The sequence below is a fragment of the Centruroides sculpturatus genome, unplaced genomic scaffold, assembly GCF_000671375.1.
Source record: "Centruroides sculpturatus isolate CEXI.00-Female unplaced genomic scaffold, Cexi_2.0 scaffold675, whole genome shotgun sequence".
NCBI classification, from domain to species: domain Eukaryota; kingdom Metazoa; phylum Arthropoda; class Arachnida; order Scorpiones; family Buthidae; genus Centruroides; species Centruroides sculpturatus.
In genome coordinates this window covers 227,506-248,092 of record NW_019384955.1, presented here as the reverse complement: position 1 = coordinate 248,092, position 20,587 = coordinate 227,506, and the positions used below count along the sequence as shown (strand labels likewise).

At 27.7% G+C, this 20,587-nt stretch overlaps 1 protein-coding gene and 1 long non-coding RNA gene across 2 annotated transcripts; one reads left to right on the top strand and one right to left on the bottom strand.

The window, feature by feature from the left end:
• Positions 1 to 1,102: 1,102 nt before the first annotated feature.
• Positions 1,103 to 2,511, top strand: LOC111632367. Its single transcript, XR_002757848.1, has 3 exons — positions 1,103 to 1,177; positions 2,089 to 2,163; positions 2,225 to 2,511. It is a non-coding gene; the product is annotated as an uncharacterized LOC111632367 (long non-coding RNA).
• A 2,249-nt stretch (positions 2,512 to 4,760) lies between these two features.
• LOC111632361 (transmembrane protein 120A-like) lies at positions 4,761 to 19,058 on the bottom strand. The gene is made up of 11 exons (XM_023376775.1): positions 18,985 to 19,058; positions 17,560 to 17,673; positions 15,570 to 15,629; positions 14,841 to 14,933; positions 14,680 to 14,769; positions 14,512 to 14,577; positions 14,382 to 14,443; positions 14,178 to 14,270; positions 13,857 to 13,921; positions 5,872 to 5,940; positions 4,761 to 5,457 (listed from the first exon to the last, which is right to left on the bottom strand). The coding sequence occupies exons 1-11, from the start codon at positions 19,011 to 19,013 to the stop codon at positions 5,338 to 5,340; spliced, it is 861 nt and encodes a 286-aa protein (XP_023232543.1). The 5' UTR covers positions 19,014 to 19,058; the 3' UTR covers positions 4,761 to 5,337.
• Positions 19,059 to 20,587: the final 1,529 nt, after the last annotated feature.

The window sequence follows — 20,587 nt, the reverse complement described above, 5'->3', positions numbered from 1 at the left end:
TACTCTATTGTTCTCTAACTTGAATTGTCTGTAACTCGAAGTTTTTCCTACCCCATGGATCTTCGAGTTAGAGAAGTTTTACTGTAGTTAGAAAAATGAGTTAAACTTATTGTCGGCCTTTTGTCTATTGTCGGAAAAAATTTGGACTAAATTTCTGTTATAAGCTTTATTATTTCGGACTTTTACAGCAGACAAATGCCACAATACTGTCGTTCGTCGTTACTTTTAACTTACAGGTAAAGTGTGAATAACAGTTTGTAAATAACTACGATGATTCGCTTTCGTTTGACTCACCCTAATATAATCTAGCAATAAAATTATTTTAAATATACATTTAGAACGATATTAAATTTACAAACAGAAAACTTTAAATAAACTAAACGAAACTAACCTTTCTCTAATTTTCGACAATAGTTTTTCCTCCCGAACTTTCGTCGTGACTTTCCCATCCTGCTTTTACGTTCATAGAAATCATTCAATGAATAGTTTATTCATCGTAGTTTATCTCCTTTCACATACAATAACAGAATTATTTAACAGTGAAATGATAGGAAAATCCCGTTTCCTATCATAAAAAGAGTAACACAAAATTTATTTGTTATTTACGGACACTTTTGTAAGCAAGTAAAATTTTTGAAAACGTTCAGATATAAAAAATTGCCAACAAATTTTTTTAATTGCGAGAAATTTCAATGTGTCCAGATGGAAACATCTAAAGAATAATAATGACAAGTGAATGATAAATGTCTAACTCAACTGTATTTCAATTGTCTCCTCAACGGATAGGAAATTACCAGCTGTTTCGAAGCGAAATTGTCAATCTCGCTTTGTTGTGTCTTTCGAAAGATACAATAGATCTACATTGTTCAAATATATCGATAAATTTATATAAATTTCATCACATGTCTAAAGAACTAATTTGTTTTAATAAAATAAACAATGATGAAGTAATTAAAACTTCCTAGAATATAAATTTTAATGATCTTCGCGACATGCGGTATAAAACAATATTTGAAATATATGTCACAACATTCGTGTTCTTCAATAAATAAATCTCAAAAGTATTGACATTCATTGACAATGATTATATTCGTTCTCATGTTCTTTCCAATTCACACAAGCTATATATACTATAATTACATCATTCGCCGCATTACGTTTCCAGTTTAATTAAAAGGTACTGTACTGTATGTTAGATACACTAATTTAGTTTTGTAAGTTTTAATATAATAATATCACATTTTTAAAATATTTATTAATATATACTTAAATATAAATTTACTTCTAAATATTTAACGACAAATATTAAAAATTTTCTTTTCTAAAATTCTAATTCTAGAATTCTAAAAATTGCTTAGAATCTATCACAAAAGCTCATAATATAGACAAACATTCATATAAAATTAAGATTAAGTTTCAAACATTTGCGTAGATTAAGCTTTTTGTGAATAAAATGTTATATTTCATTTCTATTTTCAAATTAAGTTAATCCTATTAATTAGTTTGGCAAAATAAAGCATCGTTCACAAATTATAAAAGTAATTGGAAAATATTTTAAAATTAATAACTAATCGTATATGGCATATGCTTTAACACGAAACTCGGACATTAATAAAATCAGTGGCGAGTAATAGCTTCACGGGGTCTAGGCAATTTGAATTAGGAATCCCCATGTACAGTGTTGACTTCACACACATTTTTGTGTGTGAAGTCAACACTGTACATGGAAAATATTTTCTTACAAACGATTGGCCCCAACGGTGGTGGGGGCCCCAGGAAATTGCCACTTTGTCCACAAGATAACGCGCCACTGAATTAAATATTCTATATAAATCTTAAATCAGAAATATTTGTAACATTAAAAAATTTAAAGAAACATTAAATTAAATTAATTAATTTGAAATTATAAATATAAAAAAATTAGAATGAAGAACAAATTTTTCATTCAAAACATTATAACTGAAAAATAAAATTAATTTGTCTTATGCTTTAGTAATTACAGTATCGTTTTTTCGATCTTTTAATTGGTTAATATCGGAAATATAAATAGAAATTAAATTAATTATTTTAATATTCTGTATTTCGCAGCGAATAGTTGTATCAATACTAAAACGATGAAATCCGTTGCATTCTTTTTCTTCTGTTTTCTCGTCTACAACTTGGGTGAGTTCCTATACTGTAAAGTATTGTTCTTCAATATTATTAATATAATCGTTCATTTTAGGAATGCAAGACTCGGAAGGTTTCCTTTATTGCTTTCGTCGAGGATGTCCACAAATGGATCAGAATATTTGTAACGAATGCTGTGTCGGAAATTTCTCGTATTTATGTGGCCGTTGTCTTATTCGTAATAGCCGTTTGTCGTTTTGCGTTTGTTCTGAAAGAGAATCATTTTGCAATCGATACGCATAAATTATGAGTTTACTGCTTTAGTTTTTAGAATATTTCAATAAAGTTATTCGAATTTTTCAAATTATGAATTAAAAATAATAAATATTTAAATTGAACAAAAACTGATTTTTGAGTTTGAATTTTATTATTTGTACGTATATTATNTGCTTCAAGGTAGTTTGTTTCCTTTTTCCTTAAGGTCCAAGTCTCTGCTCCATATAAAGTTGTTATAATTAATTTGAAATTATAAATATAAAAAAATTAGAATGAAGAACAAATTTTTCATTCAAAACATTATAACTGAAAAATAAAATTAATTTGTCTTATGCTTTAGTAATTACAGTATCGTTTTTTCGATCTTTTAATTGGTTAATATCGGAAATATAAATAGAAATTAAATTAATTATTTTAATATTCTGTATTTCGCAGCGAATAGTTGTATCAATACTAAAACGATGAAATCCGTTGCATTCTTTTTCTTCTGTTTTCTCGTCTACAACTTGGGTGAGTTCCTATACTGTAAAGTATTGTTCTTCAATATTATTAATATAATCGTTCATTTTAGGAATGCAAGACTCGGAAGGTTTCCTTTATTGCTTTCGTCGAGGATGTCCACAAATGGATCAGAATATTTGTAACGAATGCTGTGTCGGAAATTTCTCGTATTTATGTGGCCGTTGTCTTATTCGTAATAGCCGTTTGTCGTTTTGCGTTTGTTCTGAAAGAGAATCATTTTGCAATCGATACGCATAAATTATGAGTTTACTGCTTTAGTTTTTAGAATATTTCAATAAAGTTATTCGAATTTTTCAAATTATGAATTAAAAATAATAAATATTTAAATTGAACAAAAACTGATTTTTGAGTTTGAATTTTATTATTTGTACGTATATTATCTGTTACATAAGAGATGGAAGCCTTTCTTAATCGGAGAACGTATTCCATTTCGGAGAGGTCTCGTAAGACAACGCACTATTTTGAGTGTAAATTCAGCCTCGGTGCACAGAACTTAAGCAATGATGTAATTTTTAAGCAGACAGCCATAAAATTGTAGAAAAGGGCTTCTTGCGATCAGTACAATAAACATCCAATTCAGTAGAAAGGTGATTCGTATGCAAACATCAAGGAGAAGAGAGGGCACGCTACTTTCAATAAAGACTTTTCTTGTTTGATTCCATACCGTATGCGTTCTATTCATTTTTGCATTAGTATTAAGTACAAAATACTCTCTCTGTATTCTGAATTTTGTTTCCTAGTTAAGCAACGATTGTTTCTTTTTTTGCCGTATGTTTTGCACACCAGTGTAAATGTATTTAAACAGATACCTTTGTTGAAAATACAACAGAAAACTAATAAATTAAAATAAATTTTAATTAATTTATTTGAAAATTGAAGAGAAATAAGTGCCTATAATCTTGTTTTTAAACCATATTTGTATTTTATTAAACATCAAAAAACAAACTGCATTAGAAGCCAGAAAAGGCCGCATGTTCCTTACTATAACGAGATGCCAGTGGCGTGCCGTGACATTTGATGATAGGGAAGCTGTGTTTCTGTAAGAAGCCGACATCCAGGGGCAATCAGTCAATTGCGCGTCAGTGATGGTCTAGGATCCATTCGTATCGTTTATTCGATAAGCAAGTAAAAATCGTAGACTTCTCTAAATGCATTTTTAATATCACAATCACATTCCGAATCGCTAGCCAAGATATAAAGGCTACAATTAAAAATAAAATAATAAAAACTTACTTGGTGAAATAAAATGTATGGTGGATGTACCGGTACATACCTGGTACAAAATATTCAATTGTATGAACATACTTTTAAAGAAAATTATAATTAAATATAGCTTTGTAAAGAAACGTACATAAAAATATAAAATATTCTTTATTTTTTACTTTTTTCTATTTTACTATTCCTTTACTTTTAGTGAAAAAAGTACAGATAACACCCACCCCACTAAAACAATGTTTATAATCCACCTCTATCCTCCCAAAATGAAAATCCTAGTCAATGGGAATTCGGAAATGAATCCAGCGGGTCGATATAACTCAGGAATATTTCGAAAAAGTATAAGCACACACAGAAAAGAATGTGGTATGTATAAGAAACTATCAACATTGTTTGCTTTAGAAATGAGTCTTATCTGAATAATTAAAAAAATCAACCGGTAGTTATTTAATTAAATGAGTTGTTGAACAAAATCAGAATTTACATAAGAAATATTTGACATAGAAATAGAGCCACAAATAATTTTTTTTAATATGAATTGTTTTACTTGTCTCCTAATTGTGTCTTCGTTATCTGGTATGACACAAAATCCTTTATATTATTTCAAATTACTATTTTAAAAAATAAAAGACTATACATAAATCTTTCCTTTATTCAAAATAACATCAGAACATTCTTTTTCTTTTATTTTCTATTACAAATATGAACATAGATGATAATCTCTAAGATTGACTTAACTACAAACAATTTACATTTGGATAGTTATATTAATAATGCTAAAATTTTATTGGTGTGTAATATGAATGTTCTTATTAATTCATTCAAATAAAATTTTATCTGTACATTTTTATATTTATCCGTTTTATTAATACTTTTAACACAGTAAAATTATCTCACAATCGGTTGTCTGTCTTATAACCTTCATACAAATACACTAAATATATTTTGCATGAAATATCTTTTTATCACATTCTTAGAAATATAAATTTTTCAGAAAATTTACAATTTTACAACAAGGATTTTTGACATTGTACAATTTCATCATGTTAATAAAGTTATGCAATATGACCGACACTTTAATATTTTGTATACAAATCTGGCAGAAACTAAATTTACAGTTTCGGGTAGGGAACACATTTGGTAACTTTTAGTTTAATTCAAAGCGTTGACAAAACTGTCATCTTTGGCCCATGATGTGGAAATTCTTTTATCACCTTAAGGTATCTTCTGTTTAATATCTGATAATTTTTCTTTTATTTTTTGGTGGATTACTCTAGAAGTTGTTAAGGTGTTTCCAAGAAAAAGAACAAAAAATATAGCTGCCGACCAAAGTACCTAAAATAAATTTTGCAGATAAACATAACATAATCTAGTTTTAAAATAACGATTTGTTTGTTTAGTACTCTATTTATTCATATATGAGATAAAAATATAGAAAATTTTAAAGATTATTTTCAAATAAATTTTTTGCATTGACTATTTTACAATTAAATCTTTTAACAGATGTAATTTTTAATTAAGTATTATTTCTATTGTGTTACAGAATAACATGCTTTTATCCATATTTTAGCATAATAAAAATTCTATATGTTTGATAATTATAGTGGTAAAAGAAATAATTTTTTGTACCACAATGAGCAATTAATTCTATTAATATTTGGCTAACATAAAAATTTTTTTATTATTCATTGTCAACATCTCATACTAAATATAAGTAAATACATTATAATTACAATAAATTTCACTAACCTGCCATTCAATGCATCGAGGATGATCACTCAATTTATATAATGTGTAAGCATTATACAATTGGAATATCTATATTAAAGATAAATTTATTATAAGTGTAAATTTATAACATATATTTTTCTAAATATAATTTTTTTCTAATTACAGTAAACTACATTCACTTTTGTATCCAAACAGATTTCTAAATACTACAAAAACAAACTTTAAAAAATTTCTCATACATGGTAATTCTTTTTGATTTGTAAGTTAATATTGAAGATGATATTTGATTATTAAAATGTGGAAGATTAATGATTGCTTGAGAAAATTGCAGATGCAATTATTTAGCTGTCTAAGAAATTGTCTTTATCCATTTTTGATAAAACACATCAGCCAAAATTGCATACAACATTCAAATGACTTATTGTTTATGAAAAATACTCTAAAAAATAAATTGTAATTTAAAAAGACTTCAATTTAAGTATTTGCTTTAAACATCAACTTTATAAAATGTAAAATGACTGTAAATTATATGATTAAAAAGGTCATTAGAATTTGCTCAAATTATATCAAGGTCTTAACATAAAAACCATTTACTTAAAATTTTCTTAAATTTTTTTATGGCAATTAATTTATTATGTAAGCAGAACATCAGGAAAAATCATACAAAGTAATAATAAAAAAGTAGACTAAGAGTTCAAGTATCTAATGTTATATCACACACAAAACCATAAATGTTCACAAATATTTTCTCTCTTCCAACTCACATTTGAAAACTACATTACAGTAAGACCCCACTTAATGCTGATTCAATATAACACAGTCTGCTTGACACCCAAAAAAATGCTCAAAATTTACTCTGATTCAAAATAATGTGGCATTTCATTGATTCGTATATAATATGATTATTCCCAAACACAAATCAATCAGCAAAAGGTGGCAATTCATCGTAGTGCTGTAGTTCCCTTAAATCCATGTTTGTTTTGTGCAATTTTGGAAAAAATATAACATCATGGATGCCATAAGAAATAGCAACTTGGCTTGGCAAGAATTAACTGATAAATGCATGAATGGAGTGTGGAAGAAGTTATGAAGATATCCAAGAATTCTAATTGAGAAGAGCCTATCGCTGTATCATTAGGCTGACAAAATTGTCAACTTAATCGATACGTGAGAAGTATACGAGCAGGATATTGGGGAGTTACTGCAGGTTTCTGGTAAGAGCCTTACCAATGATGATTTCAAGAACTGGCAAAACAAGAAATTCATGTAGAACTGGAAAACAGATTCTGAAAACGAAGAACCCAAAGAACTTGCTACAGATTAGTAAAAGTTTGGTAATGATAATCGAAATCGTTGTCCAAATTGTAGCAAATGATCTAGATTTTGAAAGGAGTGCAAAAGCAAAACGAGGCATTTTGAATGCGATCTTCTGCTACTCACATTTGCTTATGGAGAGAAAAAAGCACAAATGAAACTTCACGATTTTATTGCAAAAAAAAAAAATTTTTTCTTCAGAAAAGTCAGTACCTTCGTCACAAAAAATGAACTAATTAATATATTATTATTCATTTCAATGTGCATTTGTCTATGTGTTATTTAACATATATTATTATACAAATTAATATAAAAATAACTTAAAATTAAAGTAAATTTTTTTAAATTTTCAGTCGCGTGTTTCCCTATCCCTATTTACTCTATATTAAAATGGTCTCGTTTAACGCTGTTTTGCTTAGCGCTTTGCCATCTAGGAACACATCCCCCGCATTAAGCAGGGTCTTACTGTATTTTATAACTTTAATTTTATAAATTTTAAAATAATTTGTTTTTATTTTTGTGCAGCTTATTTTTGAAAACCATATTTGTTAATTTGTTAATAAAATGTTAACTTAGAACATATAAATATATATCTATGCTACAGTATCCAGAACCTGTAACCGGTGCGTGATGTATATATATTGTATACCGCTGTTGATGAACATTTTTGAACAATCTCTTTGCTCTTTTTCAGGTCAATTGGAATTTCCTGGATAGAATGTATTCTATTTGTTGGAATCAGGTGTTATTCCGATGAAGTGAGTCCTTTCTGACATGTGTGGTCGTGCACTGGAGGAGGTAGTTGCAGGTTGGCATCCAACAGGGATTGCCAGGCCAGAGAAAGAATCAGCTCCTCCTTCCGGTTAATGCACGTGGTTACCACAGCTATCTACAAAGCCAGTCAGGTAAGACAGTACAGACAGAAAAGGAAATTTTACAAAATTTTATGATATTTACTATGCACTGAAAAAAATAAATCACATTAACCACTTTTCAAGTTTGGATGTTAAATCGACAATAATGCACTATCCAGACATTATGCAAGATGTAGCATTGATTGTCACAGCATTGCCACCAACCAAGTTTCAGTAGAGCATTTATTTTCCACTCTTAAAATTATTAAATATGATTTAAGAGCTTCAGTGAATGTTGACTTAATAGAAGTGATTTTTTCTGTAAGGAGTAATTGAGTATATAACAGAGATGAAAAATAATAAATTAACTAACATGGCAAAATAAGAAACCTTTTTCTTTACCAGTCTAAATGTTATATTTTTCATTCTTGACTTAGTTTAATGTATCTTTATACTTATATATTACCAAATATACTCGTATATTATGTACAGTACAACATTTTTATTAAACTAATTTGTTTGTGTACGAATGTATTTACTATTTTTATTCATACATGCTTACCAAATACCATTGCCATCATCAAACAAGTCAATAAATGTGAATTTATATATTCAGTAGATGTGTTGATTTTTAATGTTTAATTAGTTTTTTAAAATCGTTTTATTTTGTATTTTTAAAAAATAATCAGAATCGTCATCATTATTACTTTCCCAGATTTTTACTCTTTTGGACTTGGGAAGCCTTAAAATGTAGAGAAGTTCAAAAGCATTCGGGGTTTTTTCTATATGCATGGGTGTTAGAATGTGTACCAACCGATTTAGTTCAACCATTTTGAAGCTTAATAATGCCTGTATTAAACCATCTGACTCTGATTCAAAATCGTGACTTCCATACAGTCTAACATTCGTACATACAGAAAAAAATACCTGAATCTTTTGCATATCTTGACATTTTGAGGTGTCCTGAGTCAAAAAATGCAAAAATTTGGGGTTGGGATATTTTGACTGATCGCTACACTTTTCCTGTTACATATAACAGCTGGATAAGTAAAAATTATCAAATACATATTTATATATTGACTATGTCATTACTTAGAGGAGTATTTTAGCTTTGGAATTAAAAAGTTTCTATGTTCTATCTTTATTAGAACTATATTTATTGAAGCTTATATTCTGAGGTCACGTGATGACATCAGAATTTTCAGGTTTACTTTGTTAACAAGTCCACCTCTGGTCAGAGTTGGAGTTGAATGGCAAGGAAAAATCAGAGTTGGAGTCATGTAAAAATCTACCGACTCCACAGCCCTGATAAATTCTCAAAACCACTTTTTCTCCCCAAAATGCAAATCAAATATATCTGATTTGCATATGTTACTATATAGCTATACATATAATATATGTATAGCTAATAATAAAGCCATTATTGAATAAGTTTCCAATTAGTTAGTACATTATCTTTTAACAAATTTACAAAAAATTTTATTATTACATACATTTTTAAAAATTTATAATGTCATAATCTACATAATAAGATAGGAATGTCTTCTTACTTCAGACATTAAACAACTTGATGAGAATGATTGAACGTATGTATGTATAGTAGACTCTCAATTAACCAGCATCCATGGGGATTAGTAGATGATAGAGCTACTAGTAAAAAGTAGATGCTTAGTTGTTTGAGAGCTACTAGTAAAAAAAAGCCTACTAATTCTATACCCTATATTATAACATAACTTATTATAAATTCTGTATTCACTTGATATTAATATTGAAATATAGTAATTAAAAACAAATTAAGACAATAAAGACAAACTCAATGTAATATAGATTTATTATAAAAACAACTAATAAAAGATCCCAACCAACCAGCATGTCAACACATGGTAAATTGGCAAGAGTGAGAGACAAACATCTGGCATGTGAAGTGTGGGCTTTTCACAGCACAGCACAAAAGTATAAACTTACATTTCTGATAAAAATTGATTTTATTTTAATTTTTACTTAAAGTATTATTTCTTCAAATTTTTATGCTAATTGTTTGAGTTCTGATTAATGGAGTATTCACATATGTATACAAAATTCTTTTATCATACTATTTTCAATGTGTTCAATAAGCAACTTCTGCATCTATATACTTCTTCCAGCATCTATATCACTTTTTCAAAACAGTCCTGAAATCTAATTTTTATCATGCCTTTAATGGCTTTTATCATTGCAGCTTGATTTCTGCTGCTTATTGTAATCTGCTCTCTTCAACTTTTTATTTTACAAAAGGCAGTGGAATAAAAATCAAGGAAATATGATATGTAAAAAAGTACTATTATACTTTTCTTGGTCAAAACATTGGTGGACTGGCCCACCAGAAAATTCCCTTCCCAATGGACTGTTTGTTCAGTGGCTTTTCTTATTTTAATATATGTTATATTTCACTTGAGAAAAAAAGTTAAACAAAATATAAACTTTAATACAGTAGACAATCCTTAAAGTCTTATACTAATTCACATCATAAGCTGCCATGGTACTGTACAGCCACAGAGATAGACATTGGGCTCACCAGTGATGATATTCGAAATATTTAATTAACAAAGGGTTTGTTAACAGAAAATTTTTCCTTAATTTTTTTTTGCTCAAATGGTGCATTAGCAACATTAGTGCAAAAACTGACCTTAAGATATCCATATAAATAAAAAAAAATGTGTTTGCAAAATTAAGTCAGTTAAAATTTAACATTGTTTATGCCAGAACGATATTTTTTTTTGATAAATAATAAAAAAGTGTGTTCAAAATGGTTTATTTTGTACATATTTTAATATTTTTCATTCAAAATATTTTATAAACATAAAAATTGGCTTTTTTTAATCAGAAAAAGTCATAGGGAAAGCAGTTAAACAAGAAAAACTTTTCTAAATCATTTATTTTATCGTTAGGTATTATTATAATAATATACAGATGTCATCGTCTCTCGAAATACAATATCTTTCTTATTTTGCTGTTGATAGCCTGACACGTGTTCCGCAGCCATCTTGTATTTTCTCGCGCGCGTGGTATTATGGGATCTCTCTTATGACTGGATCTAGTTTCAAGAACTCTCTCGAGTCGATCATGATTGAACCTCATTTTAGTCAAGATTGAAACGGTCGATGAAGGTTGCACTAGGCAAACAGGGTATAAGGCTCTAGTTTAGTAGTGTTACAGAGTATAATACGTATATTTTAATATATTTTTTAAAAGAAACAAAACCACTGAGAAATGTTACGTGTGTTTAACAATGGGTTCGGCCGAACCTGTGCGAACTCGCTGAATATCACCACTGGGGCTCACGGTAAACAATCTATTTCTTAAAATTTTAAAATGACTGGCTATGATATGAACATGAGTTGCCATGGAACAACTCATGTAAACCAATATTTGGCCCTCCATTATGTGCATTTTGTAACTTCTAATTTGAAAATGACTGATACAACTTAGGCTGTAGGCTGCCATTTTTTATTAGGTCTCTTTTTGTATAGATGAGCTCTATAAGGGCATCTTTATTTCTAGACTTATTTACACCATCATGAAACACAAGACCAGCTTCAATATATCAATTTATTTTTAATAGTATGCATTTTAGACTTAAATCGTTTACAATTTTATCTAAGTATTCAATTGAAAAACAATTATTGCCAAATGTCAAAATTCCTTTGTATGATTTGGAGTTGTAAATATGACAGTTTTGCAGAAAATTTGTAAAAAAGCTGAGGAGAGACTTAAGTCTAAAATGCATACTATTAAAAATAAATTGATATATTGAAGATGGTGTTGTGTCTGATGACAATGTAATAAGTCTAGAAATAAAGATGCCATTTAGAGTTCATCAATACATTTTCAACTAACAAGAAGTGTATTATAGTAGTAAGTCTCTTTCTGCCTTGTGGGCACTAAGAGAACCTTTTTTCCAAGACCATCATAGGTTTAGCCAAACCCACAATGGGAGCAGCTAGGTAGACAAGGAGCCCAAGATTAGGACCATTCCTGAAAAATTCCTAATATGTTTTTTCAAGTGACTGGGATTCAATCCTGTCCCCAGAGCTGCAGGAGGGATAATGTTTGGTTCTAAGATGAAAGGAAAAAATACTTTCACAATTTCTAATATGGTTACTTGATGCCTGTAGATTGTTAGTCATAAGACAAAGTCAAAATATTCTGTGTTATACTGAATCTTATAGAAAAAAAATCTCAGACTATTTGTTAGTAAATAATTAATGCTATAAATTATGGTGTTTATATATTAATTGGAATGAATACTGAGACATATTCTGACTCCTTGACAAGATAAACAATAAACTTTAACAGAGTGAAAACTTTATTTATTTGATATGAACATTTATGAGGTGGAGATGATTCATCTTCAGATAAAAATTTAAACAGAAAACTGAAAAGTAATTATATCAAAAACAGTTCACCACAATGTAACCGAATTCTGATAATGGTTTGTTTTTTGTTTTTTTTCTAACTCTTTCCGCCCTGTGGGCATTAGGAGGGCCTCTTTTTTGCAAGCCCATTATGAATTTGGCCAGGCCCACAATGGGGCAACCAGGTGGTGAGGGATGAGTCCCAACATATCCAAACGGACCATCCCCCAAAAAATTTATGGGGATTATTCGACCTGTCCAGATTCAAACCCAGGTCCCCAGAGTAGTAGACTGCCACCTTGACTGCTTGGCCATCTGGCCATGACTGGATAGCAGTTAAGAAGTGATAGTACAGATCACTTGTTCAGATTAAGACATAAGAACTTGGGCACAAGAGTTCCAAATCTCTCACCAGTCATCATGCAATTAGAATACAAAAACATGCCAAATTGCAAAAAAAATTTGCACTTATGTATTGTAAATTATCAAATTATAAAACAAAAATTTGCATTATCTACAGTCAAAATAGCAAATATTAATGATTCAAAACTAAAAGTTGGTTGATTTAATAAGTTAAAAAACTTTTTGAAATAATTAATGTAAAATTTATTTAAATAATCATTACATAAAATTCTTGTTCTAAGGAGGGCTGTCAATAGGGAAAAGTCAGGGATTTTTCCCCGAGTCCTAAAAAATAGGTGCCCTTAGGGGTTCCTATCCCTATAAATTAACATTACTTTTACTAACAAAGTCTAAATCTGCTTATTATTATTAAAGCATACATAAAATACATAACATATATACATAACATTAAATAACTGATAAGAATATCTCTGATTATAATAAGTGTATTCTACTGTATACAGTTTGAATTCATATTGAATGAATTATTATTATTGCTATCATTATACAATCATTGTCTTTGCTTTTTAGAAAATTTTCCAACTTTTAAAACTAAATAACCTTGCATAAAGAATGAAAAAATATTCATAATGTGTAACTTATCACAAATTCAAAAGAACAGAATGGACAATTATTTTAAAACAACTAACAAATATTTTTCTTTTATCTAAATCTGTTTCTATCTTTATCTAGTCATGTAATTCATAAAAATTTCTCAACTTATGTTCAGATTCAGAATCTGACTAAATTTTAATGAAATCATTGTATATGCTTTCATAATTCAATTTAAATTCTGACCATCCAAAACTTGAGTGCTTTTGTTTTTCATAACAGTCTTTGAATTAGAATTATATTAAACAAAATTTCATTTTATTATATATTCTATATATGTATGCATGCATGCATCATGTACATGTACAAATGAATTACTTATATAATACATTAGTAACAAAAAAAACTATACAAATTTTAAAATTTATAAATGTAAATTTATCATAAAGCTCTTCTCATAATTAAATTAATATAAACTTATACTTACATATCCAAAGTATAAAAATGGCAATAGGAAAGTAAGTCCTTTCCACATCCAGGAATGAAAACCCTCTGAAAAATTAAAAGTTCATTAATTCTCTAAATATAAACATTTTATTTACTGTTGAATAATGAAGAATGATTTTTATCATTAGTATATTTTCATAACTGAATATTATCAACTTGTGATTCAGTATAAAAACAGATTTTCTTATTTTTCTATAGAAATAAGAAACATTGAAATTAAGGTTTTAAATTTTTATTTTGTAAAACGTTTTAATAAAAACAACTTATAAATTTTTAAATACAATTTACAAAATTTATTTACCAATTGTTATATCCATATTATACCTTTCACCTAAAGCTCGTAAGCGATACAAACATCCTTGCTGGTAACTAAATTGCAAAAATTGCAATATACCTATTAATCGATTAAAAAAAATTACATTAGTATTTTTAAATTAATAATATTTACATATATAACATTAATCATATATTTAAAATTGAATATACATTTATCACATATACATACTTGTATAACAAGTGTAGACCATAAACTGTTTTCTAAATAAATCATACATTAATCCATCAGGCCTATAATATTTGTAAAAAAATTAACATTTTTGAAGTTATATCCTATTATTTTTTTAGTTATTACATACCATACAATCAAAACACCAGCTTGTACAGTGGTAATGAAATGATTAATTCTCCACCATCCTTTCATTCTATTTAAAAATAAAATTTTAAAAAAGTTAGAATTTTTTTGATGAGTACATTATTAAATATTATTTTTAAGTATTATAATATGTTAACATGGAATATCTTACCGCGATCCATTGATAACTAGAATGCTTTCTCTGATTGTTAATGTACAATAATACCAAACCTGTAAAAAGTGGAGAATGGAATCTAGAACTCTGAAATAAAGTATATAAAAATAAAACTTTAAATTTTCAGTCTTTTAATCTATGAAATTAAAGTTATTTACCGATATGACACAATTATGTCTAGAAATGACAGGATAAGAATGATAACTGTTACAATACATTTGAAATTTTCATATTCTTCTTTATATTTCAATCTGTAAAATAAAATAGTTTACTTGTACACTTTTATATAAATTAATATTTTGAAATTCTTTATATTTCTTAAAATATTCAAATAAGACAAGAAAAGAAAAGCTGTTTTCAACATATTACATTATTTTTTACTATATTCCAGGCATGGACAATCTTCCTATAGTAAAGAGCCATGCAATACTGTTTTGATCCAAGATTGGACCAAAATTCTAAGAACATCAGATTTTATATACATTCTACATAAAGTAAATTCTATATTTCTAAACAAAATCTGAATATTAAGCTTCAAATCTATCACTTATAGCCTTATGAACTTTTTCTCCATTAAGTATATTGATTTATTGTAAATTACTTAAGATGGAAATATGTTTAAGGCTCATGATAGTAGGCTTATGAGAGCAATGAAAAATGTTTTCCATTCTTCTATACACTATATTGATTGTATAATAATATTCAACTTTAATTCTATTAGGAACTAAATACAGAAAATAAACAGCCACCAGATAAAAATAATTAATTGTTGTTAAATATAATCATCAATCAGGGTTTTTATGAAATAATTTTATAAATTCAAAGTAATATTTATTCATTATTTAATATTTCTTAAACATTTAATTATGATATAAATGAGTACTTACCTATCATCTTTGTTCATTAAATTAACACTTACATTTCCAAGAATGACTTTAAGGTAGAGTCTAATGACAAAAATATATATTTTAAAATAAAAAATATATAATAAATCATAAAATTAATAGAAAAATTTAAAATAATTCCATGTAATGTTAATAACTTTTAATGTGTTCATAATCCGAGATTCATTAATAATTTATTCCAACATTAAAATAATATTAAAATTAACTACATATCTAGGTTTACATGATAATTTTATACTTATGGAAATTCGTGCACATTATAATATAAACAGCTCTTATAATTGCAACTCGCTAATAGAATTGTTAAAAAAATTTAATAATATGAGTAAAAAAGAATTATATAATATTTATAATTATTTTTGTAAAATAGTAGAAACTTATAATAACAAAACAAATTAAATTAAAGAATATGTGCATATGTACGCGAGAAATAAATGCAAACTAAAAAATTAAAGAAAATGTATAGTTTTATTAAAAATAAATATGGATACATGTTTCTACAACCCCTTGTAATAGGGAAGTAATTCCCAATAGCCAATAAAAGGTTGATAATTTTATACTTATGTTTATAAGAGTAAACATAAAAATAAGCAAAAAGTGCTGAATATTTATATCAATACATTAATATTTAAGTAAATTCTCATAGTATTGTTTTTATTTAATCTTTTAGAAGTAAAATTTCATATATTTAGTTTTATAATTGTGTGAGAACCGAGAGGTATGACTATGTCGTACCTCCGTGAATCGGCTTTCAAGTCGGAGGGACTTGCCCATTTGTCAGAGATGGCTTAAAAGTTTAGTTTATCCCAAGGGAACGGGACTAAATTTTTTCGGATCTGGCGAGTGTCAGAGGGAGGAGTGCCGTCAGTAAGGTGACAGGCAATAAACGAGTAAAAGAGGACACCAATTTAACAAGGAAACAATGATTTATTAGTTTTCTTTATATACAATACAATAACTAGTATCGAGAGAAAATTTCTGAATCCTTAAAATGCAAAGGACCGAGAGAGAGTTCACAGAAGTTGGTTCCATACCTCTTTATGTATTTGGATATCCTGGCAAAAATCAGGTAATCCATCAAATCGTCGAGGATTGAATTAGGGCACAAAGTTATAGAAAAATCCTAGGTTATTGGCACTACTACTGTTGATGAGCGGCTTCCCGGAGGAGGGAAGTGACTTTTATCGTTTCGCGGTGGGAAAACTGTCAGGTGACTAATTAGTTGTGAGGAGTGTGCGGGGACAACTTTGACTCCCTGCACACTAAAAGGTGTGTGGGGAGGTCAAACTTGTCCCCTAAACCCAAATAAGATGACAAAATCATATGTTAACTATCAACTTTTAAGTTCGTAGTGTGGGAATATTGTCGAGATGGGCGAATGTTTACTTTAAAAAAAGGGGAGGTGGAAATTTCTCCATCTTTCAAGGTGGTTTCCTTTGTATTTTCTAGGGGAATTTAATTGGTTTTTAGGTAAAATGGGACATTAAGGAAAAAAAATCAGTAGAAAATCTGGATTTCACAATTTTTAAGTATAAACATCCCTAAGCCCAATAATTATATTAAAGCCAAATGATTGATGAATTAAATCAGACTATATTACTGCTACTATTAATAATTAAATACTAAGTAATTTCACCTAGAGGTAGGCATTAGGTTCATCTCTTACTAAATTTAAATATTTAAAATTTTTTCTAATATGTGGTGAAAATTTATCATCATAGGTGAATATTAATGATGATAAAAATATTAAAAATTTAGTTAATATCTATAATGACTACTGTGATAAATAAATCAAAATACCTTACATAAAAGCTAAATAATGAAGTTTGCATCTGTATTTTAAAATACTCTTTAAATTCAGATATCAACAAGATTTTAGGTAACAATAAATATGCACACATTTTCAAAAGAAATTTCTAAATGAATACTAACTTATACATCTAGAAGTTAAATATAATTTTTTATACAATACCCATTTTTTCTTGGTAATACAGATTCCATTTCTTTCAAGCGTTCATATCTTGTTCTTATGTTCTCTTTTAGTTGAGAAACTTTAGCCTTTTCTTCAGTACTTAATGATTTAAAACTAAAAATTGAAAAAATTTTATTATATGAAATCAATTAAATTACTACAGTGATATTAGTGGTGCTAAATAATTTGTTATACTAATAACGAGCAAAAATTATTGTGACATCATCACAATGCCAGACTGCAATTTTTAATCATATTTTTGATTTATTTAATTTAAAATATATGATATGGATCTCAAATTATTAGTCCCTTGCCCCTGCACATCATACTTTTCCTGACAATAACAGAGTCATGCTGGTCATCTATGTAACTCCAATCCAGGGAAAATTTTTTAATTGAAATCATGTGACATCCAGTCTATACAAGAAGTTTGTATATAGTTAATCGGCTTCCTGCCCTTAAGTTTTCCATATCTGGTCTCAAATTTCATCTATCTAACACCATCCTTGAGATTAAGGAAGTACAGTACAGACAGGCAACAGTAGGAATTTATAGGTCTACAATTTTTTCAAACTGCAACCCAATTAGGATAAACACTGTACATATAACCAAAATCCAGCAAGAAGAAACCAGAATAAAGCAAATGTTTTTATCCTCATTTAACGGACATTGTCAGGCTCTGATGATTCCCATTAAACATGGATGAAAACATTGGCTTTCTTCTGGTTTCTTCTTGCTGGATTTTAGTTATATGTGCAGTGTTTATTAATATGTACCCAGTTTTAAGTAGTTGAATTTAATAATAAGGATAGTATGAATACTATTTTTTTGTATAATACAGAAAATCTTATTCAATATCACTAAATATAAATTTTACCATTTCAATGATTTTAAAAGTTTTAGAAAAATTTCTATTTTTCCTTTTCTTATAAATTTTTTAAAGGTTTATTCTATTGATTCCTGCTTGGAAGAAAAAACAAGCTTACACTCAATAAAATTTACAATTAAATAAAATATTTGATAAAGTAGAATATAAGATAATTAGAATAAAAAGCCAAAACAAAATTAATAGAGGAAAAACAACTGAATAATTCATAATAACATTTGACACACACTATGAATTTCTCAATCGTTTTCCTCCATTAATTTTGATGTATTTCATAATTTCATTAATTAACCTTGACACGGTTATGTTTATAATTTAATATATAAAAATAATAAAATACTAGTTTCAAAATCTCATTATATAATTCAAACTAAACACTAAACAGAAATCTTTATTGCTCTATCAAATTTTCTGTAAGTATAACAAACGAATAGAGAGAAATTTAGAATATAATTACATTCTATGTTTTCTATAATATATAGTTTTAACAATCAGCACTTTAAATTTTTATTAAAATTGAATAAATAAAACTAACATACCTTTCTAAAGATTGAGAAATTTGTCCCATACGATATCTATGGTGTCCTGTTGATTTTACACACACTGCTTGCAATTTACANGGCTACTTTACCATTATTATTAACAATTACTGAGTAATTTCATACTCAGTATTTAATTATTTATAACAATGGTAAAGTGGCCCAATTAATCTGGCAATCATTTGGCTCACTAATATCATGCAAATAAATGAATGCTTTTTCTCAAATGGTAAACCATTGAATTCACTTTACTTTCAATAATCCAACAATCTCCTTAATTAATTAACCCCTTAAGCCTATATCCCGAAATTAAATCCCAAGGCAAGTTAATTAATCTAACACTGTTCTGGTCTCACATATATCAAATTAACTAGATTATACTGTATATAATATTTCTATTAATTTAAACATTTTTAAACAGTAAATCTCATTTTATATATTTTTTGTTATGTATTTATTTTTTAAGTACAGTTAAAATAAATTTATACAAAATAATTTTTCATATAAATTTATTTTACTAACTTAAGTTTAAACTTTAACTAAACTTAAATCATAAACTTTAAAAAATGTTTCCAAATATACTAAATCCATGGAAAAAACCTAATGACAATGAATGTTGACTTCTATATTTTATATTAGTCTTTATGCATTTTTCTTTAAAACATTAAATTGCATCTTGCATCACATGTTTGTCCTAATTTTAAAACTTTAATGCAATACAATTAACATTTTATTAGAGTGTTATGTAATACTGAGAAAAATAAATTTTTTCTAAATCTTTAAAATAATGTGGTATTCAATGAGACAAGAGAATCCCTCAAAAGTTAAGTAGTATACAATTATCATTAACACTTCATCTTATCCAGTTCTTGCCATAGTTTCTTGAAATATGGGGATTATTATTAATGTCACTTGTCCAAATGGCATTTCAGTTCATAAGATTTTGCCCATATTTTGTAAATTGTAATAATATGATGAAGGAAGGATTTTCCTTCATGCCTTTAATGATCTAAATAAATTCAAACACTTTCCATTCATTGCTATTTCTTCACATTCTTCAGAGCATGAGGTACTCATCTTGCAACAACTTTGTGCTTTTCCAACTTCTTTGTCAAGATATGAAAAATATCAAAAGCTACAATGCTTACTTTAGCACTCATTTCTTGGTAAGCCTATTAACAATCAATTATCCAATAATCTCAAAATATTTTCTTCTGCACGCTGTTCATCTGTTACAGTGATTAAATGGCTGCAATAACATTTGTCTTTATACAACTTGAATTTTGATAAAGTATTTTTCTTGGCAAGAGTAAAATATTCTTAAAAATTCTTGAAAACGTACAAAAGTAGAAAGTAAACATTTTTTAGGTTAATAAAATAAACACTTAAATGTTTGATGTTTTCCTATTTTTTACAAGTATTATTTATTATTTCTATTTATTAGTCTATTTGTGAGCTTGTGTGTTGTAGCACCTATACATATGAAATTATTGTCGTTGTGCCCTAGTTTGAAAAGAAATCATATATATTCAATCTCTTGTGTGTTGGGTAAACACACTGATGTGAAAGCTTTTACATCAATACAGTGAAAGAAGTGTATTAT